The 24,414-nt window shown below is 45.4% G+C and overlaps 2 protein-coding genes across 11 annotated transcripts; one reads left to right on the top strand and one right to left on the bottom strand.

Annotated features, from left to right (window-relative positions):
• The first annotated feature begins 552 nt into the window (after positions 1-552).
• LOC106847930 (cell adhesion molecule CEACAM21-like) lies at positions 553-14,580 on the top strand. 10 transcript variants are annotated; one of them, XR_011498582.1, is made up of 7 exons: positions 553-731; positions 1,615-1,974; positions 5,895-6,173; positions 8,095-8,271; positions 8,572-8,603; positions 8,720-9,069; positions 10,582-10,714. XR_011498582.1 is itself a non-coding variant. In XM_070499147.1 (4 exons), the coding sequence occupies exons 1-4, from the start codon at positions 668-670 to the stop codon at positions 10,704-10,706; spliced, it is 828 nt and encodes a 275-aa protein (XP_070355248.1). In that variant the 5' UTR covers positions 553-667; the 3' UTR covers positions 10,707-14,580. The 10 variants fall into 10 exon arrangements, 3 of the variants coding, with proteins under 3 accessions (XP_070355248.1, XP_070355250.1, XP_070355249.1); XR_011498581.1 differs by having other exon boundaries at positions 9,028-9,069; positions 10,582-10,703; XR_011498585.1 differs by having other exon boundaries at positions 8,219-8,271; positions 9,028-9,069; positions 10,582-10,701.
• An 8,178-nt stretch (positions 14,581-22,758) lies between these two features.
• Positions 22,759-24,414, bottom strand: LYPD4 (LY6/PLAUR domain containing 4). Its single transcript, XM_044760346.2, has 4 exons — positions 24,348-24,414; positions 24,010-24,153; positions 23,236-23,562; positions 22,759-22,961 (listed from the first exon to the last, which is right to left on the bottom strand). Exons 1-4 carry the CDS (start codon positions 24,412-24,414, stop codon positions 22,759-22,761), a joined length of 741 nt encoding a protein of 246 aa, XP_044616281.1.

Genomic DNA, 24,414 nt, shown 5'->3' with positions numbered 1-24,414 from the left:
CAGGAAATGGGGAGAAGCTGTCCCAGCCCTCATATCTTGGGATCTCAGCCTGGCGGGGCATCCATGTTACCAAGGCAGCTGCTAAAGCATCATTTCTAAGGTGTCACCTGGACATTCACAATCTTTATAAAGTTCCACAGGTGATTCCAATGCACAGCAGAGGTGACATCTCTGTGACAAGAGTTCCAGGTGTAGCCCCCAGCCTCTGCTCTGAAGGGAAAGATAGAAGGGTATGAGAGAGGGGAGGCTGACTGTGCACTGGGACCCAGAGCTGTGAGGACTGCCCAGGACAGGGTGCCCCAGGCTAGTTCTTGTCCAAACAAGGATATGTGTGTGTGTGTGTGTGTGTGTGTGTGTGTGTGTGTGTGTGTGGTGGGGAATCACTGCTGAAGAAGGCAGAGGACTCAGCAGTTCCCAGGGAACAGAAACATAGTTAGAAAGGACAGACAAAGAAGGGCACAAGGGGGGCTGGAATAGGGGAGGGAGGAGGAGGGTCCTGGGCAGAGACCCCGCCCCCAGCCCACGTGACCCAGGAAGGTCTCCTCTCCTGGGAGGAAGCTCAGCACAGAGGAAGCAGAGCTGAAGCATCTGGAGAGCAGGGCTTGTGAGCATTTCTGGAGCCCAGGCTCTTCTCACAGAGGGAGGGACAGAGCAGGCAGCAGACACCATGGAGCCCCCCTCAGCCCCTCCCCACAGAGGGCACATCCCCTGTCAGGGGCTTCTGCTGGCAGGTGAGAGGAGACATTCCCTGTAGGTGGGAAGGAGATGGGAGAACAGAGGTCTCCTAGGGACGAAAGGGCTCTAAGAGGGGACAGAGGACTTCTGTTTGGACCTGATGGGAGAGGACAGGGGACCAGAGTAGGATAGGTGGAGGGAGCTCAGCAACAGGAAAATTTCACGATCTGGAAGTGGTGAGGGGCAGAAAAACCTAAATTACTGTTCATATAACAAGTTATTTATCACTGAGTTTTGAACTTTGAAAACTGATGATAATAATAATAATATGCAAGGTGACACCTAAAGAAAAACTTGGCTAAGGGCACGAAACATTGTCCTTACCCCAACCTCAGAAACTGGCAAATAAACACCAGGACATGGAGGGCCCTGGGAACACTCATTCATTCATCCACAGGTGTTTGCAGCCCGTCCCAGGCACTGGGGGAACAGCAAGATCAGACAAGTCCCTGCCCACAGGAGCTCACACTCTGTGGGGATGAGGAGAGATAAGCAAGAGATCTAGAATGTGATGTCGGGGACTGACAATGTCATGAAGGGAACGAGTAGGGAAAGGTCAGAAAGTGAAGACAGAGGGTCTTTCAGTAGGTGGTAGGGAAGGCATCTCCCAAGGATGCCCCTGAGAGTAAGCAGGGCGCTGAGGGCAGTGAGGGAGTGAGCTGGGCAGACACCTGGGGAAGAGTAATGGGAACAGAGGAAATAAGTTCAGAGGGGCTGAAGTAATGGTGGTCATGCTGCTGGCTTTGACCAGTAGACACACACACAGACTCACACTCCAAGTCTAAGAGAGGAAGAGACCGCCTCAGGACCCTAGGCCTCATCTTTCCATCCCAATACATAGGTCCAAATATTGATTGATCTCTCTCTCTTCCCTCCTAGTCTCACTCTCAACCTTTTGGAACACACTCACCACTGCCCAACTCACTATTGAATCAGTGCCGACCAATGCTGCTGAAGGAAATGATGTTCTTCTGCTTGTCCACAATCTGCCTGGGAATCTTGCCGCCTATGGCTGGTACAAAGGGGACAGAGTAGATCCTGATCAACAAATTGCATTGCATGTGATAGAGCAACCAGAAATTATCCCAGGGCCTCTATACAGTGGTCGGGAGAGAATGTACCCCAATGGATCCCTGCTGTTCCAGAAGGTCACCCAGGAGGACACAGGATACTATACCCTACAAGTCATAAATAAAAATTTTCACAGTGAAGTAGGAACTGGACAACTCTGCATATACAGTGAGTAGATCCTCTTCCTCTCTGACCTCTGGGTGTTGGGTGGGGCGAATTCTACTTCACACAGACAGGATTGACAGGCCTGGACTGTGCCTACATTCCCCTCTGCTTTATGTCTCGTGTTGGGGTTTAGGCATTTAGTGCAGGTCACACACAGTAGAGACAAACTTCAAAAGATTGGAATTCCTTTCCCAGAATCCAAATCCTGCAGACATTCCCTGCAGAGAGAAAGACCAGTCTGATGGGAGTAACTCAGCAGGGGGAGGTCAGTCTCAGTCCAGGACCTTGGGGCCCTCCCCAGGACCAAGACCCTGAGTAAGACCCTGCAGGACTCAGTCAGGGCCTGGAAGAGGCGCCCCTTGGGATTCTCACAGAGAAGCTCAGCCTTGGGAAGCCCCTGCCAAGACCCCTGTCCCAAGGCTCCTGACTCCAGTGACCCTGAGGACCCTGTGCCAGGGTTGGGTTTTGGTGTCCTGGGCAGGGATGACTGGGAGCAATGATTTCCTGGCTGCCCAAGTCGAGGCTCCGGAGCTGGTCACCAGCCAGGGCTCAGCCCCACGAGCCACATCTGGGCAGGGACAGAGCCTGGTCCTTCACCTGAGACTCAGCGTGGAGAGCACAGGTGGATAAGGTCACCAGGCCATTAGTCAACTGCCCTGGGGGACTTCAGAGGCTCCAGAGGAAGGTCAGTGTCCTGAGGGAGGAACAAAGGAGAGAGGATGCTCCTGACAGCTCCTCTTCCACCAGGGATCAGCACAGGAGCCCGCTCTCGTGGAGGCACACAATAACGGATGACGTTTATTTGGGCATCTGCACATTACCAAGATTTACATCAGGTATTTAGGGATGTTTTAACCTTAATTCACAGACAATATGGCTTAAAGAGACTTCTTATCATTTACTGTGTTGTATCTAGGGGAACCTGGGGCACAGGGGGATACGGTCTCTGGATTAGGGTCACACAGACCATGAGCAACAGATGAGAGTCACTAGGGGTCTGTCTGCAGCCACAGCCCCATCCCCTCCTCCACCCGGGGGCCTTATTAGGCATCTATGGCCCCTGAGACCAGCCACTGGGACAGATCCTTTCTTCTTAGGTGGGGGAGAGATCCTGGTCTGGGGAGCGAGAGTAGATAGAGAATTCATCCGTGTTCACTCTAGAACAAAACTACCTGCATCAGCAATCAGAGTCAGCTTCCTGGACCATCAGCACCAGGCTCTGGGGTGGAGCCTGCTGGTTTTTAGAAAAGAATCTGAAAGAAGTTACTTCCCAGCCTCTTTCCAAGGACACAAGCAAATCCCATATCTGTCCCTGGACCCTCCCACTACATCTCTGCAGACCCTTCCTCCTCTTGCTCTCTGATTTCCCAGGGCAGATGTGGGTCCAGCTAGAATGGGGGGAGGGGTTCTCTCAGCCCCAGAAAGCCCCATACAGTGGAGGGGGCTTCACAGAGGGAGAAGAAAGGAGGATCCTTAGGATGAACTTCCTTTTTGTTGTTGTTGAATTGCAGAAGTTCTTTATTTATTCTGGATATTAATCTCTTACCAGACATGATTTGCAAATGTTTTCTCCCAATCTGTAGGTTGCCATCACTCTCTTGATTGTATCCTTTGATGCATGAAAGTTTTCTGTTTTGATGTAATTGAACTTACCTATTTTTTCTTTTATTGTTTGTGCTTTTGGTGTCATATCTATGAAATCATTGGTAAATCCAATTTCAAGAAGAGCTTCCTCTGTTTTCTTCTAAGACTTTTATGGTTTTGACTCTTGTGTTTAGATTTTTGACCCATTTTATGTTAATTTTTGCACATGGCGTGAGTTAAGGGTCCAGCATCTTTCCTTTGCATGTGGATATCCAGCTTTCCCTTTACCATTTCTTGAATTGATTTCCTCCCCCATTGAATGGTCTTGGCAATCTTGCCAAAAATCATTTGACCATATATGCCAAGGTTTATTTCTGGAGTTTCTATCTATTCCATTGGGATATATGTCTGTCTTTATGCCAGACCCACACAATGTTGGTTACTGTAGCCTTGCAGTCAATTTTGAAATCAGGAAGTGAGAGTCTTCCAACTTTGTTCCTTTTCGAGATTATTTTGGCCATTTGGGGTCCCTTGAGATTCCACATGAATATTTGGGAGTTTCGATTTCTATGAAATACTTTGTTGGGATTTTGATAGGGAGTGCATTGAATCTGTGGATCTCTTTGGGTAGTACTGTCATCTTAACAATATTAAGTCTTTCCATCCATGAACATGGACGTCTTTCTATTTGTGTCTTCTTTCATTTCTTTTAGCAACATTTTATAGATTTCCACGTACGAGTCTATTGCCTCGTTGGTTAATTCTGAAGTACTTTTTTTCTTTTTTTTTTATTGAGTTATTGATAGGTTACAATCTTGTGAAATTTCAATTGTACATTAATGTTTGTCAGTCATGTTGTAGGTGCACCACTTCACCCTTTGTGCCCACCCCCCACCCCACCTTTCCCCTGGTATCCACTAAACTGTTCTTGGTCCATAGTTTTAAATTCCTCATATGAGTGGAGTCATACACAGATTATCTTTCTCTTGCTGGCTTATTTCACTTAACATAATTCTCTCAAGGTCCATCCATGTTATTGCAAATGGAATGATTTTGTTCTGTTTTGCAGCTGAGTAGTATTCCATTGTATATATGTACCACATCTTCTTTATCCATTCGTCTGTTGATGGGCACTTAGGTTGCTTCCACGTCTTGGCTATTGTAAACAGTGCTGCAATAAACGTTGGGGTGCATAGGACTTTTGGGATTGCTGACTTGAAGTACTTTTTTTCTTTTTGATATTATTGTAAATGACATTGTTTTCTTAATTTTCTTTTCAGATGTTCATTATTAGTGTACAAAAACATGATTTTTGTATGCTGATTTTGTATCCTGCAACTTTGCTGAATTCGTTTATCAGTTCTACCAGTTTTTTTAGAATCTTTATGGTTTTCTACACATAAGTTCATGCCATCTGCAAACAGACGTAATGAACTTCTTCCTTTTCAATCTGGATGCATTCTATTTTTTTTTTCTTGCCTACTTGTTCTGGACTGGATTTCTGGACTATGTTGAATAGGGGTGGTGAAAGTAGCATCCTTGTCTTCTTCCTGATCTTAGAGGAAAATATTTCAGTGTTTCCCCATTGAGTATGATGCTAGCTGTGGGCCTTCCATGTAAGGCCTTCAGTATCTTGTAGTAGTTCCCTTCTATTCCTAAGAGTGCCAGTATTTTGTTAAATCAGTAACCGATTCTTTAGAGATTTCCTTCACCGTGATATTCAATCCACAGACTTGGAAGTAAGTCCTCTTCAGCATGAGAAATCCTTTAGATTAGAAGCTCTCCAGGTCCTTGGGTTGTGGACAGTGGGTGGGGCCATCCTCATTCCCTAATAAATTATTTAACAAGAAGTAAATGCCTTCTGTACTTTACAGGAAGTTCCCTGGGCCCCAGAGATGGGCTGGGATGGCAAGCCTGCCTTCCCCAATAGACACAGAAGTTTACATGAGGATCAGGGCCTGACCTTTTAAAGTCACAAAAGTTCTAGAAAAGAGTCACACAAGAGTCCACAGGGAAAAAAATCCACTCGATGATGAGGTTATAGGACGTGTAGACTGAGAAGAGTTTCCTGGTGCTGGAAATACAGAGATGTCCAGGGGAACTGATCAGGGGTCACCCTGGGGTGATCTGGGGGTCAGAGAGGAGGGGCCACCCTCTCCTCACAAATTGTCACCTGAATAAATACTCACAACGCTGTGCACAGGGCCAGGGCCATCTTCTGGGTCACCTTCACACAGTTCACCGTGGGAGCTGGGAACTGGCTGAGATCTCTGAGGAAGGAGCCTGGCCCCAAGCCCCAGGCCCCTTCTCCATCAGTCACTTCCTCTGTTTCTCCACAGAGCCAGTGGCACAGCCCTCCATCCAAGCCAGCAACATCACAGTCACAGAACAGAAGGACGTCGTGGTCCTGACCTGCCTCACCAATGACACTGGGATCTCCATCCAGTGGTTCTTCTATAACCAGAGTCTGCGGCTGACAGAGAGGATGAAGCTGTCCCACGAGAACCACACCCTCACCATAGACCCAATCACAAGGGAGGATGCCGGGGATTATCAGTGTGAGGTCTCCAACCCAGTCAATTCCATCAAAAGTGACTTCATCACCCTGGCTGTGAGCTGTGAGTGACCTTCGACCTCTCCCAGTTCCTCTCTTGTATATTCCACTGGCACAGGGTGAGAAATGGATGAGAAAGTGGGAGCTTCCTCCAGAGCCTGTAGAACAGCATGGATAAGAACCCCAGAATTAGACTAATCTTGTTGTCTTGGTTCTGATATGCATCAGATGTTTGACCTTAGGGAAGACACTCAACCACCTGAGCCTCAATTTCCTTACCTATAAAACTAGACTAGAACAGCTGGATCTTGGGGGGGATGGGTGTAAGGATGTTTATTAGGAGGTTAATGAGATTATTGCCCTTAGACAGGGTCATTCACAGAGTCAGGGCTCAATCAAAACTAGCAGCTATTATTTTATTAATGTTATTAACTGTAAAATCAAGAACTAGTTATATCACTTCCCAGTTCTGTGACTTCTATAGACCATTTAGGTATTTTATGGGTCTCAGATTCTATTTACGCACAATGGGGATGACACACCCTCTCTCTCCTGGGGTGGAAGGATCAGATGAGATGGACATAAAGTATTTTCCACTTTTGCTGGCACACAGGAGGCACCTGAAAACAGTCAGCTCACATTATCATTACTAATAAGCATTGGGTTGACTGGTAGAGCCTGCCCTCTAAGACCATCAATAATGATGGAAAGAAGCAGAGGGAAGAGACGTAATGTGAGAGGAAAGGAGGCCTTAAAAAGAAAATGAACAAGACATGGGACTAGCTACCTGTGGGAGGATGTGAGGAATTAGAGCAAGTCCAAGGTTTCAAATGTGAAACAAACACTGATGACCATACTCACAGAGACCACACACAGACCTGGGGGACATTTCCTTCTTCCCACCAGGCCCTTCCCCTGCAAGGCCCCTTGTGGTTTCCCCTGGAATGGACTTAGGCCTTCATCTCCTCCCCCTTTCTCTTCTCCTTTCAGCAGAAAAAAACACCACAGGCCTCCCTGTGAGGGCCATTGCGTGCATCGTGATTGGGGTCCTGGTCGGGGTGGTGCTAGTGGCTGCCCTGGGGTATTTCCTGTTCCTTACAAGGACTAGCAGGTATGCTGGTATCTCTCACATGCTGCTCCTGTCCCCCAGGCTGACCCCAGGGCAGGAGGAAGGAGACGCCTTCCTCAGATTCTGAGCCTGGCTCTCCACAGCCCCCCAACTTCCCTGGTGGATTGTCCCCTCTCCTTCCATCCAGCTCCTCCCTCACCAGCCACTGACCTGGGGCCGCTTCCTCAACCTTCCTTATTTATAGATTAGGCACAAGTAAGGAACCAACCCTTTAATGTTGTCCTAGTTCACTCAGCGGACGCACAGTGGTGCTGGCAGATAGTAAGAGCTCAGTGAATGGTACCTCCTGTTCTTTATTTCTTTCTGCCCATCCGGTGAGGGGAATTTACAGCCTGCATCTGAGGGTCGTCCTGGCCAAGATCACACAGCAGAGAGTGGAAAAACCTGGACAGGCTAGGTGGAGACAAATGCCCCGCATGTGGCAGATGCAGTAACCACTGACATGTGAGACGGAGAACCTGGGCCTGGCCAGGACAGCAGATGCCAGAATGTCCTTTACGCCCCATGTCCAGGCAGATGGAGATAAAGGACAAGGCCACTGTCACATCTCAGCATCTCCTGGCCTGAGGGGCGGGTGTAGTAACAGCAGGGTCTCCACATTCAGCAAGCTCCAAGCTCCTCAGGCCCCCCAAGTGTCCTACACACGCTGGCCTGCTTTCCTTCTGAGGGTCTCGGCACTTCCACTCAATCAGACCCTGGTGGTTTGATTCCTTTCCTGGGTCCTTTGTCCCTTCTTGACAACTTTCTCCTGGACCCCCATCGGCCTGCGGGTCCTCCCCCTCGGGGCCCAGGACAGATGTGGCTTCTTAAGGCCTTTCCTCAGATCCCCTCTCCTGGGCCCTCCCCTCCTAAACAGCATTGGTGGAGAAAGGAGGTCTCCACCCCCTCCTTGGAAGTGAAGACTCCCTTTGTCCCCTCTTCTGACACCAAAGCTGTGACCTCTCCTGGCACCCCTCACAAACAAGCCTGACCTTTACTAGGACCAGTGGCCAGCCTGACCTCACAGAGCACCGGCCTCCAGCATCCTCCCCCGGTGAGTGTACATTCAGCCCAGGAGCGGCTGGGAGCCCCTGGTCCTGCCCAGTATCCACTCCTGCCAGTCATCTCCGGCCCTCTGATCTTTCCCCTGGAGCTTCAGCATAGGGGATCTCAACTGGTTAGTCAGCCCTGACCTGTGGGATCTGATCAGGGGCACCACCTCGCCCTAAATGGACACTAAAATGACAAGAGGGTCTCTCACCTTGTTCTCTGGGAGCTGAGGTCCCCATCACCCTTGGGGGGATGGGTCTGAGCTTCCTCATCCCTCGGCGCTAACTCCTGTCTCTGCTCCCAGGCCGTGGTTCCTCCAGTAGCTCTGCCTCCCCGGTAAGCCCATCCTGTCCCTGTCCCTTTGCCCTGGGGGGGGGGGGGTCCCAGCTGCGTAGGCTCACAGCAGGAGGACCATTCAACCCTGAAGCTCAATACAGACCCCTACTCCCCAGAACATCCAAGACAAGCAAGCGCCACCCTGGCCAGGAGTGGGCCCCACTTCCGGAGCATTACCACCCCACATCCCTGGTCCCCTCAGTCAACCTGAGGAGAATCCTGGAGACCAGCCAGGAGTACAGTGGGTGTCTGAAGCATCAGTCAGCAGTCCTGGGCTAACGAAGGTCAGGGGGCAGCATGAACCAGGATTGGGGTGCAGGGCCACAGGCTTGGAGATTGCTGTTCAGGAGGCAGTGCCGGTCACTCCTGAGGAGAAATGACTCTCCCTCCCTGTCCCCTGATGCCTGCTCTCTCCCCTTCCCAGGCCCGTCTACCTAGCTCCAGGACAGCCATTCCCATCTACCAGGTGAGTGTGGGCAATGAACGTTCAGGTGCCACAGGCCCAAGGGGGCCCAGGATCTAACCTCAGTCCACCCCTGGCTGTTCTGCAAGGTTCAGGGAACAGCAGTAAAAAGTGGAATAGAGGATGGTAAAAGGAGGGAAGGGACTGAGGGCAGAAAACCCCCAGCCCAGCCAGGCCCCCCACAGAGCATCTTGGGTGGGCCCAGGGCCTGGGAGAGGCTGGGACACGTTCTGAGAATGCTACAGCAGCTCAGAGGCCTCTTCTCTCTTTTACAGGAATTGCTATATCCTCATGCAAACACTTACTGTCAGATGGACCACAAAGCAGATGTGGCTTCTTAGTTTCCTTCAGGAACTTCCCCTTAAGGGCTGTGGGGAGAGGCCCTCCTGAGACACACCCCCCCCCAACCCAGCAAGTCCCTTGTGGGGTCAAGAGCTGCAGCCTGAGCCAGAGAATCAGCTCTGAGCTCTGAAGATATTCAGGGACCTGAGCCTAGGGATTGGGGTCCCTCCTGGATGTCTGGAGACCCAGACAGGCTTCCCTGAGCCCTGGATGGAAGAGAACAAAGTCTCCCATCACCCCAAAGGAAGTGGGGGGCTCCTAGGGAAAGTGGCTTGGCCTGTAACCCACTGTTGACCACCTGAGACATCTGAATAAAAAGGACTTTCCCCTCATTTGCCATTTTTCTGCCCATGGGCTCCTCCCACCTAAAACTCACCAGGCTCCCATGGCAACAGGACAAAGTGTCTCCTCCTTGACCTGATCCATGGGCCTCCTCCCACCTGTGCCTGACCTGCAGCACCCCCCCCCCCACACACACACACACCTGGGCCAGCAGTTCTCACTCCCTCCCTGAAGAACTGACATCACTTGGGAAGGGTGATGTTCCCATTTAGGTTCACTCGGATGGGTGCGCCCACACTCACACAAACCAAGGTGCTCCATCACCAAGGCACAGAGCCCACAGTTCCCAAGGATGTTCTGCCATTGCCCAAGCTCTGTTTTTCAGAAGATAGGAAAGAGTTACAAAACCTGCAAACTTTCACATCTAAGTTACTCAGCTCTAAGTTACTCCTTATCCCATCAGCACACAGCATTGGGTTAGACAAGGTGACGCCTCTTGCTCATTTTCTATTGCTGCTGTAACAAATTACCACAAACTTATCAGTGTAAAACAAGACAAGCCATGGTGTCAACATGGCTCTGCTCTTTCTGGAGGCTCTAAGGGACAGTCCGTTTCCTTGCCTTTTCAGGCTGTTAGAGGCTGCCTGCATTCCTTGGCTTATGGACCCTTCCTCCATCTTCAAAGCCAGCAGCACAGCATCGAAGTCTCTGTGTGCTCTGTGTCCATCATCACATCTCCTTCTCTGCTTCTGCCTCTGCTGCCTCCTTCTTTCACTTATAAGAAAGAAACCTGGATTATACTGAACCCATCCAGATAAACCACCATAATCTCTCAATCACATGATCCTTAATTTAATCTGAAAATTCCCTTTTCATGTAACTTATTCACAGATTCTGGAGATGAAGATGTGGACACCTTTGAGGGACCTTTGTTCTGCCTACCACACCTCTCAAGGCCATGTTCATTATCTTTCACTACAAACGGCCCTTGGGCACTCTGGACTTGGTCATTCTGACTGTGAGGTCAGTTTCCACAATGAAGTTCATAGCACCCTCACTACTCCCGAGCCATGGAAATGGAGGCCAGTCCAAACTCCCTGAAGCCCTCTTCACCTCTCCCTTGTTAGTCATGCTCAGTTGTTAAGAATGAAAATAAAGCAGACACAACTCAAAGATCACACTCCCAAGCCCTTGGATAGTTTGTGGTCGTCAGCACCACGGACAGTGTCACAGCGATGCTCAGCCCAGGGGCTGCAGCAGGGAGGATGCAATGAGAAGGGACTGTGGGAAAGAAATACTACCCATGTCTATTCTGCATGAGAGAGATGCAATAAGGGAGAGTTTTGTTGCTTATTACAGGATAACCTAATTCTGCTCTAATTTATAAATCACAAAACTTTTGCGTGTGTCTGGACTTTAGTTGTTGGCACATCCATGACAACTCCCCACGTGGCGGATTCTACATCCAGAGGGTGGCCTGAGGAGACTGAGAGCCTGCTCTGGGCTCTCAGGGAATCTCCCTGTCCCTGAGAGTCAGGCCACTGTCTTGCCTAGGAGTATAGAGGAACAGTTTCATGATTAACTTCTGACCGTCGGTGCCCGATCTTGGAAACATACCCATCATAAAGCCTGGAGCACCCCCTGAGCACAGCATCCTGTTCCCCAATCCCCAGCTGAACCCCCTGGGCAGCAGGACTGAGCCACACCCCTGGGCTACTCTCCCAGCTCCTCCAGGCTGAGCCCTGTGCCTGTGTCAGAGGCCTTTGCCATCTGCCTTCTTTCCCAGCAGAGCAAACACTCCTCCCGAGGGACACGTGGGGCATGAGGATCCATCTCTCAGGGTAGAACAGACACCTAGGGCTCCCCGATCTGTCTGTGACCTGCAGGGGAAGAGAAAAGACCAGGACCTCATAGTCACCCCCATCTTTCTCTTTCTCATCCATGTCCCACCCACAGAACCAAGTCTGACTCTATGGACTCAGCCCTGTCCTTCCCAGGGGCTCAGGTCCAGTCTGCCCACTCAGGGTGCCCGGTATAATGGCCACATGGGTGTTCTTATCTTTATTATTTCTTTCCTTCTGCTTTGAATTCGGTTCATTTTGACTTCATTTGAGCAAAATGAAACTAGAATGAATTTTTCTAGTTTCTTGTGGGATGAACTTAGATTATTGACTTGAGATATTTCCTCTTTTCTAATGTAAGCATTTAGTGCCATAAATTCCCACTAAATACTGCATAAGCTGCAGCCTACAGTTGGTGGGGGGGGGGGTCATTTTTATTCCATGAATTTAATTCTGTGTTTTTCACTTTCCTTTGAGACTTCCTCTTTGACCTGTAGATTATTTAGAAATATGTTGTTTATTTTCCAATCATTTTGGAGATTTTTCCTGTCATCTTTCTGTTACCAATTTCTAGTTTGATTCTATTATTGTCAGAGAACATTCTCTGTTTGATTTAAATTATTTTAAATCTGTTTAGATTTTAGACATGCCACCAAGCATAAGCAACAACAACAAAAAAGATTAATTGGACATTCCTCCCTTTGGCCATTTCTAAGGGTAGGTCAACTAGCAACAAACTATCATAGTCTTCTTTCATCAGAGAATGTCCTTATTCCCCTTCAATCCTGAAGGATAATTTCGCCAGATATAGAATTCATAGTTGACAGTTCTTTTCTTTCAGCACTTGAAAAATGTGCCACTTCCTTCTGGCCCCTGTGTTTTCAGATACAAAATCTGCTGTCATTTAAATTAGTGGTCCTTAATAGACAGCAGGTTGTTTCTCTGGCTGTTTTTAAGATTTGTTTCCCTTGTCTTCTGTTTTCAGAAGTTTGCACGTGTCTTAGTGTGAATTTGCTTAGGTTTATCCTTTTTGGGGTTCACTCAGCTTCTTGAGCCATTATTTCTTCAATACTTTTTCAGTCTATAGGGTTTTTTCTGTCTACTTCCAGTACTCCCATGCTACAAATGTTAGATTCTTTTGTTATTGTCCCACAGATCACTGGGACTCTGTTCATTTTCCTTCAGTCTGCTTTCTGTCTATTCTTCAGAAGGAGTAGATTCTATTGATCTGTTCAAGTTCATTGATTCTGTCTTTTACCACCTCCCTTTCACTATTGAGTCCATCTGTGAGTTGTTTTCACATAAGTTACTGCATTTTTTCAGTTCTGTAATTTCCCTTTGGTTCGTCTTCATAACTCTTATTTTTTGCTGAGGTTTTCTATTTTTTTGAAAGAATTCATAATTGATTACTGAGGTATTTTTTATGATGACTCATCTTGGAATTGGAGTCGGTTGTCATTTCTCATTCAAATTGCGGTTTTCCTGGTTCTTGGTCTGATGAGTGATTTTTTATTGTATCCTGGACATTGTTGTTATTGTGTTAGTAGATTTTCTCATATTAAATCTTCAGTTTTGGCAATGAGTTGCCCTGTTTTGGTTTAGCATGTAGGTGGATTCTGGCCTACTTTTTTGGGCTTTGGTTTCCATGCTCTTGTAGTTTCAGAGGCCTCCCCAAACAGAACCTATGTGATCAGTGTATTGATTAGGATTACTCAATACATATAACAAATAATAATAACAAAAATAACAATAACTAGGGCTTGAACAAGTTAGAAGTTTGCTTTTTTCTCACGCAAACATAAATATAAGGGGGTTTTTTATGGGCTGATTATGTCCCCCCAAAAAATTCAGATGTTGAATTTTATACCTCAAAATGCAACTGTATCTGGAAATAGAGGCTTTTTTCCTTTTTTTTGTTTTGAGGAAGATTAACCCTGGGCTAACATCTGCTGCCAATATTCCCCTCTTTTTGCTGAGGAAGACTGTCCCTGAGCTAACATCCATGCCCATCTTCCTCTACTTTATATGTGGGATGCCTACCACAGCATTGTGTGCCAAGTGGTGCCATGTCCACACCCAGGATCCGAACCAGTGAACCCCAAGCTGCCAAAGCAGAACGTGCAAACTTAATCACCGTGCCACTGGGCTGGACCCTGGAGATAGAGCCTTTAGAGAGGTAATTAAGTTACAATTAAGCCGTTAGGGTGGGCTTTAATCCTATCCAGCTGGTGTCCTTATAAGAAGAGGAAGTTAGGACATACAGAGAGACACCAGGAATGTGTACACACAGAGAAAAGGCCATGTGGGGATACAGGGAGAAAATGGTCATCAGCAAGCCAAGGAGAGAGCCCTCAGGAGAAACCAACCCTGCTGACACCTTGATTTTGGACTTCCAGCCTCCAGAATTGTAGGAAAATAAAAATAAGTTTCTGTTGTTTAATCTACCCAGTCTTTGGTATTTTACTATAGCAGCCCTAGCAAAGTAACAGAGGTTAGGGTGGCTCATGGTGTCAGAGACCCAGGTACCTTCCATGTGGTTGCTCTGTCATTATCAACACATGGTTAAGATCTCACAACCCAAGATGACTGCTTGAGCTCCAGCCATCACATCCACATTCTAGCCAGCAGGATGGAGGAATTGAAGAAGAGAAGAAGGCACAGTCTGCCTTTTAAGGACATAATTTGGGAGTCACATATTACATTCCCACTTACATCCCAGTGGTCAAAACTTAGCTGTAAAGCTACACCTAAAAGAGGCTAGGAAATGTAGCTCCAATCCTAGACAGCCGCATAACCAGAATTAGGGTATTCATTTACTAAGGAAGAAGGTGAAAACGAACGTCTGCCATGGTCATGAAGAAGAAAATGGATAAATAAATGTGCTATCCAAACAATGGAATACCATGTAGCTATTAAAAAAAAAAAATAAGATAGTTCTTGGGGCCAGCCCAGTGGCACAGAGGTTAAGTTTGTACATTCCACTTTGGTGGCCCAGAGTTTGCCAGGTTCAGATCCCGGGTGCGAACCTACGCACCACTTGTCAAGCCATGTTGTGGCAGCATCCCACATATAAAGAAGAGGAAGATGGGCACAGATGTCAGCTGAGGGCCAGTCTTCCCCAGCAAAAAAGAGGAGGATTGGTGGCAGATGTTAGCTCAGGACAAATCTTCTTCAAAAAGAAAAAAGAAAAAAAGAAAAAGAAGATAGTTCTTCTGGTTAAAGATAGTAAATTGATCACATAACTTTATATACTCTATCCATGACCCCATGAAAATGATAACAAAGGAATAAAAAAACAAGAAGGACAAAAGAGGTGACATCAGTGGAAGAGAGATCAACATACTTTGAGAAAACAGAAAGAGGCGAAATGGTAACTCACCTGTAGAAGGAACTATGACTTAGGATGCAGTCAGAGGAGAATATCAGACCAATTGGCCCCAAACCCAGAGAGACTCAGGATTTGAAAGTCCCAAGTAGGAAAAAGGGTGATGGAGGGGAAAATAGAGAGGCAGGGAAAAAGTCTCTACAGAGGCAGGCCCCATCCTACATTCCCTTTCACCAAATGATGACAGGCAGTGCCTTCCCTTAACGGAAAAAAAAATAGTCATAAATACAAAGAAAATTAAAGGAAGTGTACAAGACGTGAAGCCCAACATCTGAATAAGGGTAGTTCTAGAAAGAAAAAAATGAGAAAATGGAGGGGACAGAATTAATTTAAAAATAGTACCAAAAAATCTCCCAGAATTGAAAGGCGTAAAAAAGACATGCACCAAGGCACGTCATGATGACTTCCAGCATCCCAGAGACAAAGAAAAGATTGCAAAAGTCCCAAGGGGAAGAAGGACATCACACTGACAGGGAAAAGTCAGAACGGCACTAGATTTCTCAAAACAACCGTAGAGCTCAGAAGACAATAGAGCAATAAGGTCAAAATTCTGAAAGAAAATAACCTAGAAATCTATACCCAGCCAAACTATCAGCCAGATGTGAGGGGGGAGTGAAGACATTGGAGACACACAGCCCTCAGAAAACCTCTTTCTCATGCACCCTCCCAAGAATTCACTGGAGGATGTGCTCCAATAGCAAAACAAGCAGGTAAATCTACAAAGGGAAAGAAATGATGCTGAAAACAGGAGATCCAAATCAGAAAAGTGGTAAAGAGTGTTCCAGAAAGACTGCTGCACTGAAGACCTAGGAAACAATGAATCCAGACTGAAAAATGATGAAGGGCTCCAGGGGGGAGGCCTGCAGGAGAAAAGATAGAGTAGGTGATGGGGTGGATGATGCGATGGAGCATCTGAACACAATCAAAGCTGTGTGCATGGAAAATCATGCTAATAAAAACCGAAGTTACTCCTAACTCACGTGAGAACAGAAGCCACATAGCTGGCCCACAAAAGCTAGTCACACATGGTCCTCCATGCTCCCTTTTCTCTGCTGTGATGACTTTGGGACCCACAGGTTAAAGATAGAGCAGCTACGAGACTAAAGGAGCTGAGTCCCTGAGTCATCACTAGATAGACACTCGTCAGGAACATCATTTTCAACTGTATGTGAGTGAGAAATAAACTTGCATTGAGTTAAGCCACTGAGATTTAGGAGTTGTCACGGGAGCTAGTGGCATCTTAACTTGGTCTCACACACACACACACACTTCCATTTTGTTGACCTTAATTCTGAGTTGTTGCGAATATACTTTCTCTTTCTTTTGTCTCGGGTTTTTTTTAAAAGGTTTAACTGTTTGGAGTTTTTTGGGTTTTTTTTTAAGATTGGCACCTGAGCTAACATCTATTTCCAATCTTTTTTTTTTTTCCTTCTTCTGTTTCTCCCCAAAGCCCCTCAGTACATAGTTGTATATTGTAGTTGTGGTGCTGCTGGTTGTGCTATGTGGGACGCTGCCTCAACGTGGCCTGACTAGTGGTGCCATGTCTGCACCCAGGATTCAAACCAGAGAAACCCCAGGTCGCCAAAGCAGAACACGTGAACTTAACCACTGGGCCACAGGGCCAGCCCCTCTTTTCTCTTAGTTTTTTTAAGATGACAACAAACTTAAGGCATTTGATCACTCTTATTTCACATATCTCTACTTTAGCATGTTCTCTGTTTGTCTCTTTTATTTGAACGTTTCTTCCAAGGGTTTCAATAAGGGTCTTTGTGTAAGAATATTTTTATAAGGCCCTCATCTTATGATAACAATTTGGCTAGATATAAAAAAGCCTAGGGGCTGGCCCCGTGGCCGAGTGGTTAAGTTCGCGTGCTCCGCCGCAGGCGGCCCAGTGTTTCGTCAGTTCGAATCCTGGGCGCAGACATGGCACTGCTCATCAAACCACGCTGAGGCAGCATCCCACATGCCACAACTAGAAGGACCCACAACTAAGAATATACAACTATGTACCGGGGGGCTTTGGGGAGAAAAAGGAAAAAAATAAAATCTTAAAATAAATAAATAAATAATAAAAAAGCCTAGGTTCAAAGTGATTTTCCTTCAGTTCCTTAAAACGTGCTATCATTTTCTTCTGTCCAGTGTTGTTTGAAAAAGTCCTATCTCCCTCACATCTCTTAATTACTGAGGTCAAGTAAACAAATGCAAAAATAATTAAAAGCCTAAAATACTTGAACAGCACAATTAATGAACTTGATCTAACGGGCATATATGAAAATCTACACTCAACAAATAGAAAATGAAGGTTCTTCCTAAGCACATATAGAACATTCACAAAAATTGATCGTGAACTAGGTCCTAAGGCAAGTTTCATTAAATTTCAAACAGTATCACACAGTCCACATTCAGTGACCATAAGGCAAATAAATTTAAAATCTATAACAAAAAGATGTTTTAAATCCCCATAGACTTGGAAATTTTATAGTGCACTTCAGATCAAACAATTTAAATTGAGTGGGCCGGTCCCGTGACTGAGTGGTTAAAGTTCCGTGCACTCGCTTCGGCAGCCTGGCTTCACCGACGGATCCCGGGCATGGACATACTCTACTCATTAGCCATGCCGTGGAGGCATCCCACATACAAAATAGAGGAATATTAGCACAGGTGTTAGCTCAGGGCTAGTCTTCCTCAAGCCAAAAAAGAAAAAGAGGAAGATTGCCGATGGACGTTAGCTCACGGCGAATCTTCCTCACCAAAAGAAAAAAAATTTAAATTGAAAAACAAATAGAATTTTACATATGAAAACTTGTAAGACATGGCAAAACAACACTTAGAGGGAAAGTTATAGCTATAAAAGCTTATATTAGGAAAGAAGAAAGGCAGGAAAACAATGATTTAAGTGTCCAAATAAAGAAGTTTAAAAACCTAAAGAACAACAGAATAAACCCAGAGACAAAAGAAAAGAGATGACAAAGAACAGACATCAATCTACATGCTAAATAGAAGCAGGGCAATTATCTCCTAAAACAGAACTTAAATATGATCAAGTCTACTTACATAATAACCAAAATGTCCAGGATGCAATTTAAAAAGTCACTAATCATGCCAAGAAACAGGAAAATTACAATTTAAATGAGAAAAACATCAACCAACTTTAATTCCAAGATAAATTAGATGTTGGAATTATCTAACAAGGATTTTAAAGCCATTGTCATAAAAATGCTTCAATAACTAATTATGAATTACTTTGAAACAAGTGAAAAAACAGAATATCTCAGCAAAAAAATAGAAGTTATAAATAAGAATCCAATGGAAATTATAGAACTGAAAAATACAGTAACCGTTACAAAAACTCACTGATGGACTCAATAGAAAGATCGAGATAACAGAGGGTGGAATCAGTGAACTTGAAGACAGATCAATAAATTTAACTCAGCCTGAACAACAGAGAGAAACAAGACTGAAAGGAAATAAGGAGAGCCACAGGGATCTGTGGGACAATAACAAAAAAATCTAATGTTAATATCATTGCCGTATTGGAAGTAAAGGAAAAAAGAACATGGACTGAAAAAATATTTGAAGAAATAATGGCTCAAGAAGCTGAGTGAATCGAGAACACAATAAACCCAAACAAATCCAGACTAAGACTTCTAAAAACTGAAGCAAACTTCTGAAAATTAAACACAAGGAAAACAAATCTTTAAAAAACAGCTGGAGAAACAAGGAACACTAATTTGAATGAGAATAGATTTTATAGGTGAAAGCACGGAGGCCAGAAGGAAGTGGCACAACATTTTTCAAGTGTTGAAAGAAAAGAACTGCTAACCATGAATCCTATATCTGGCAAAACCATCCTTCAGGAATAAAGGGGAAATAAAGACATTCTCAAATGAAGGAAAACCAAGGGAATTTATTGCTACCCTTAAAAAAGAACGGGTAAAGGAAGCCAGCCAACAGAAAGAAAATGATAACAGAAGGCTGGGGCCTCGGAAAGGAGAACAACAGAATGGGTAAAAATAGAGGTAAACATAATATACTATCCTTGATCTCATGAGTTTCTTTAACCACATTTTATCATTGAAACAAGAATTATAATACCATCTAATGTGGTGCTCAATGTATGTAGAAGAAAATTCTTTTGTTTTTTAAGCTGCAGTACGTGGTTGTGCATCCTAGTTGTTAGTTTCTGTTCTCCATGTGAGCTGCCACCACACTATGACAAGTGACAGATGGGTGCTGTGGTTCCATGACTGGGAAATGAACCAGGGCTGTGGCTGTGTTATAACCAGAGTCTCACCCACACCTGATTTAAATAATGAGATTTTTGAATTTTTGAGCAGATAAGATTCAGAGGAGATTTTGAACTTTGAATTGACGCTGTAACGGGTTGAGACTTGGGGGGATGTGGAGATAGGGTGAGTGCATTTCACATGTGGGACAGCCATGGATCTTTACGGGTTAGAGGATAGACTACGGTAGGCAGAATAACGTCCTCCCAAAAATGTCCACATCCTAATTCCTGGAACCTGTGAATATACCACATTACATGGCGAAGGAGAATTAAGGTAACTGATGGAATTAAGGTTGCTAATCAACCGACCTTGAAAAAGGGAGACTATTCTGGATTATCCGGGTGGGCCCAGTGTTATCATGAGGCCTTAAATGTGGAAGAAAGAGGCAGAAGAGTCAAAGTCAGAGTGAGTCAACGTAAGAAAAACTTCACCCATTGTTGCTGGCTTTGAAGATTGAGGGAGAATGCAAGTCAGGGAACGTAGGCAGCCTCTAGAACTTGGAAAAGGCAAGAAAATGGACCCACCCCTAGAGCCTCCAGAAAGGAATGCAGTCCTGCCAGCACCTTGATTTTAGCCCAGTGAAACCCATGTCAGACTTCTGACCTCCAGAACTGTAAGATAATAAATTTCTGTGGTTACAAGCCACTATGTTTGTGGTAATTTGTTACAGCAGGAACAGGAAACTAATATAGACTTTATATCAGATGATATTCTTGTATTCATACTAAATTTCTTGGGTTTGATAATAGTATTGTGGATATATAGGAGAAAGTCCTGGTGCTGAGGAGATACACGCTGAAGTAGAGTGAAGTACTATGGCATCTGCAACTTTCAAATGATTCATTAAAAAAAATCATATATACATATATAATTATTTTTAAATGTCTGTATGCACGTGCATGTATTTACATCTATGCACACAGAGTGCAAATGTGGCATTGGTAAATCAACATAAAAGATACATGGGAGTTCCCTATAATATTCTCGCAACTTTTCTCTTAGTTTGACCTTTTTTAATTGGGGCGATGGGGCCCTACATTTTAGAGGTACATAGAGAGGTATCTAAAAACAGTATTATATGATTTCTGATATTTAATCCAGTGGGTGGTTGAGAAGAAGGTGGATAGGTACAAGAAGGTTTGACACGAGCTGCTATTTTTGAAGCTGTGGATGGGTACAAAGGGATTCACCACACCACTCTCTTTAGTAGAATGAACTGGAGTTCATTTGTATATGTTTGTATACAAACTCTCTTTGTATACATTTGAAACTTTGCATATGAAAAGTTTTTAAAGGAAAGAGAAAAGATACTCAGCCCAGAAGTTTTATCAGTGAGTTCTACAGAACTTTCAAGACAGATCATCTCAATCTTATACAAATTCTTCCATAGAATAGAAAAAGAGGGAATATTCCCCAACTCATTCTGAGGTTAGTATAACCTTGACATTGAAACCAGAACCAAAAAAAAGGTAGAAAAGAGGAAAATATCAGGCAAATCACACTCATGAACAGAGATGCGAAAATCCCAAACAAGGTATTAGCAAAGCAAATCCAGCAGTATATTAAAAAAGATGATACACCATGACTAAGTTTTGTTTGTTCCAGGAAAGCAAAGGTGATTTAACATTAGCAATCTATCAATGGAAGCGGATAGGAGCTTCTAGGGTGCTAACAATGTTTTGTTTCCTGATCTAGTTGCTAGATACATGTGTGTTCAATTTTTGAAAAGTCATCAGGCAATACACTTATGATTTGTACATTTTTCTATATATAAGTAATATATCAATTTTTAAAGTTTTAAAAAAGCACATCATTTGCCACATTAACAAATTAAAGGGCAAACTCATGACCATATCAATAGATGCATAAAAATCATATGATAATATTTGCATCAGTTTATATTTTTCAAATTACTACACTAGGGATAGAAGAGAACTTCTTTAATCTGCTAAAGAACACCTACCAATGTCTGCATTCCCTTGTTCATTGTAGCATTATTCACAATGGCCAAGATATGGAAACAACCTAAGTGTCCATCAATGGATGAATGAATAAAGACATAGTGTATACACACAATGCAATATCAGCCATGAGAAAGAAGAAAATTCTGCCATTTGTGACAACATGGATGGACCTTGAGGGCATTATGCTAAGTGAAACTAGTCAGACAGAGAAAGACAAATACTGCATGATATCATTTATATGTGGAGTCTAAAAAAGCCAAACCCATAGAAACAGAGAGTAGAGTGGTGGTTACCAAGGGCTGGGGGTTGGAGGAAACGGTGAGATATCGATCAAAAAGATCCTAAATTTGGGGGCCAGCCCTGTGTCAGAGTGGTTAAAGTTCCTCGCATTCCGCCTTGGCGGCCCAGGTTCACAGTTCGGATCCCGGGCACAGACCTACCTATTCTACCCATCAGCTATGTTGTGGAGGCATCCAATACACAAAAGTGGAGGAAGATTGGCACAGATGTTAGCTCAGAGCTAATCTTCCTCAAGGAAAAAAAAAAAGGAAGATTGGCAACAGATGTTAGCTCAGGGCTGGTCTTCCTCACCGAAAAAAAGATCCTAAATTTATATGGAAGTGCAAAGTCCAAGAATGGCCAAGATTCTTCTGGAGATGAAGAACAAGTGAGGAGGGGAAGGAGTTGCTTTTTCAGACAGAAAGGTTTATTATAAAGCTATAAAAATTAAGACGGTATAGTGTTGGCAAAGGAATAGATAAATTAATCAATGGAAAAAATAGGGAGCCCAGAAACAGACTTATCCAAATATGGAACTTTGATACACAACCAAGATGCCATTGCAGATAAACAGGGAAAGAAAGAATTATTCAATAAAGGGGGCTGGGCAATTAGTTATCCATATGAAAATAGATCCCTACCTCAAAGATGCAGAAAAATCAATTCGAAATAAATTAAGAACTTAAATGTGAAGGGCCAAGCTTAATTTCTTGGAGGGAATAAAGGAGAGCATCTTTTGGACTCGGGGGTAGAGAAGGATCTCTTAAGCAAGGCACAAGAAGAATCAACCCTAAGGAACCCCTACACATCAAGAAGACAAAGAGACCCAAGAAAACCCGTAGACATTTTACAAAAGCAGCACAGCCAATACACATAAGAAAAGAAGCTCAAGCTACTTAGTAAGCTCTAATTTGTAAGGCCCTTCATTTTAAAGGGGAGGAAATTGAGGCCCAGAAAAGGGGAGAGATTTGGTCAGGATCTCTAAATCACTGGCTGAACCCAGGCTGGAGCCCAGGTCTCCACAGAAAGGGGGAGGAGAAAAAGAATATTCGGGTTCCTCCTGGTTGCTGGGCACGACATTGTCACTTTGCCAGAGACCCTCCTCCCCAACCCCCTGGTCACTTTACCAGGTACACTGTTCATTGCATGCCCCTCCCCTCCCCTCACCCCCACCCCAGACATGTTTGGCCCTCCCCATTCTTTCCACACCTCCACCACCCTCATGGACCACAGGACAAAACAGAAAGGCAACTCTGACTTTATTTGATTATGTGAAGGGGTCTGGGTGTTTGCTCGGTCCAGCTAGATCATCACTTCCTGAAGGCAAGCAGGAGGCCTAAGAGGATGCCCCAAGCAGGACCCCGACTGGAGGGCTCTGCACCAGCAATCTGGGCCTTCTCTACAATGTTGAGGACCTCACTCACACTGATGCTCCCAATCTGGTTAAAATTTTCTAAAAGTTTGGCATGTTCACGAGCACAGCCCATGAGGAGGAATGTGGTATTGAGAAACCCTGTAAGGAAGAGAAAGAGTAGTCAGGGACACTTTCAAGACTCAAGGGCCCTGCCTCTCCTTCCAGACACCCCTCACAAAACAAGACACCTGCTCTCCCACCAAAGTCTTGGGCACCAGGCACCTTCCTCCTTCCTCCTGAGAATTCACTTGCCTGGTCCCCACAATCCCAGTCCCCTCTCCTGATCCCACCAGCCTCTCTCAGAGATGAGAAGGCACCAGGCAGTACCTGGCATAGAGTAGGTATTTGATAAAGAAAGTTTCTCTCCTCTCACCTGCCCGAAAGCTTAAGGTGGAACTGTAACACTTAGGGGCATTGTAGGGGCAAGAATCAGTGGTGACAAAATTTGGGAGGCAATCCTGAGAGTGCTCGCCCACACAAGTTGGGCAACTATGGGAAGCAAATGCTGTAGTCTTAGGAGCTTTGGCCTTGAGCTTCAACAAAGGATTCAAGTTGGTGAGGTTATTGCAGAGATACGTCCGGCAGACGCGGCTGTAGGAGGCAATGGACAATCCAGGTGGTGAAACGAGATAGGAGACTTGCTTGGGGTAAGATGAGGCTGGGCTGCAGCCTTTAAAGCCCACAACTCCCCTTCTGTTCCCTGAAGAGCAGATTAGAGAGCTCTGATCAGTATCGCTGGCCACACCCAGAGTCCACCCTCCCACCCTCCACCCTGCGCTTCCTGCTGGCTTTGCCCCATCACCAATTTTGCCTCTCCCGTGTTCACTCACTGCAGCTGCACAGGGTTCACATCCCCAGGTCTCCATGTGTCTCTCCTCACTCCTCTCTCCCTTGTGTCCCACCCTTTTCTTCTCTCCCAGATTTCCCCCCTCCTCCTGGGATCTGCCCACTTCCATTCTGCTCTCTTACTCAGCCCACACCACAAACAGCTGGGTCCTGCCCCTCTCCTGCCAAGGCCTTGACATTATTCCCAAAGACATAATGGGATAAATATCTGGAACTCAAGTCCAGAGTCCCTGGGTGCTGGGAATGGAGCTGGGGGTCAGAAGAGCAAACAAAAAGAAATGGATCAGTCATTCTCCTTCACCTGTCTCGATGAGCACCAGTGTCTCCTCGCAGCCCTCGGCCAGTTTACACACTGCACTCCTCAACAGAAGCCATTTCCAGTGATTGAAATTAACAGCTCTGAAGAGTGAAGATGTTGCTTCATAGCACAAAAGAGCCCCAGCCCCTAAAAAGAGAATGCTCTTCCAGCCATCTGCCCTCACATTGCTTTCTCAGCCCCTGTACTGCCAACCAAGAGCTCAGCCTCCACAGATCCTGTCCCCTGAGGAACCCAGACATCCAGCCCTCCTTCTCCCAGTTATGTGAATCCCATCCCCCACCCTCCGGGGGTCCCAAAGCATCCAGCCCTACAGGACATACGAGGAAGAGTGGAGATGGCCCCCAGGACGCAGAGCAGTTGCACAGGGCTCAAATGCTGGGGTCCCAT

The sequence above is a fragment of the Equus asinus genome, chromosome 26, assembly GCF_041296235.1.
Source record: "Equus asinus isolate D_3611 breed Donkey chromosome 26, EquAss-T2T_v2, whole genome shotgun sequence".
Classification (NCBI taxonomy): Eukaryota; Metazoa; Chordata; class Mammalia; order Perissodactyla; family Equidae; genus Equus; species Equus asinus.
Note: the sequence above shows the minus strand (reverse complement) of the source record. Positions and strands in the feature narration are given on the sequence as shown.

Coding starts and splice junctions, on each gene's coding strand:
- LOC106847930 (XM_070499147.1), top strand. CDS start 668: ATGGAGCCCCCCTCAGCCCCTCCCCACAGAGGGCACATCCCCTGTCAG. Junction 1,975..5,894: donor TGGACAACTCTGCATATACA/GTGAGTAGATCC, acceptor GTTTCTCCACAG/AGCCAGTGGCACAGCCCTCC. Junction 6,174..10,581: donor CATCACCCTGGCTGTGAGCT/GTGAGTGACCTT, acceptor ACTTATTCACAG/ATTCTGGAGATGAAGATGTG.
- LYPD4 (XM_044760346.2), bottom strand. CDS start 24,414: ATGGGACCCCAGCATTTGAGCCCTGTGCAACTGCTCTGCGTCCTGGGG. Junction 23,563..24,009: donor ACTGGTGCTCATCGAGACAG/GTGAAGGAGAAT, acceptor TCTGCTCTTCAG/GGAACAGAAGGGGAGTTGTG. Junction 22,962..23,235: donor CACCTTAAGCTTTCGGGCAG/GTGAGAGGAGAG, acceptor TCTTCCTTACAG/GGTTTCTCAATACCACATTC.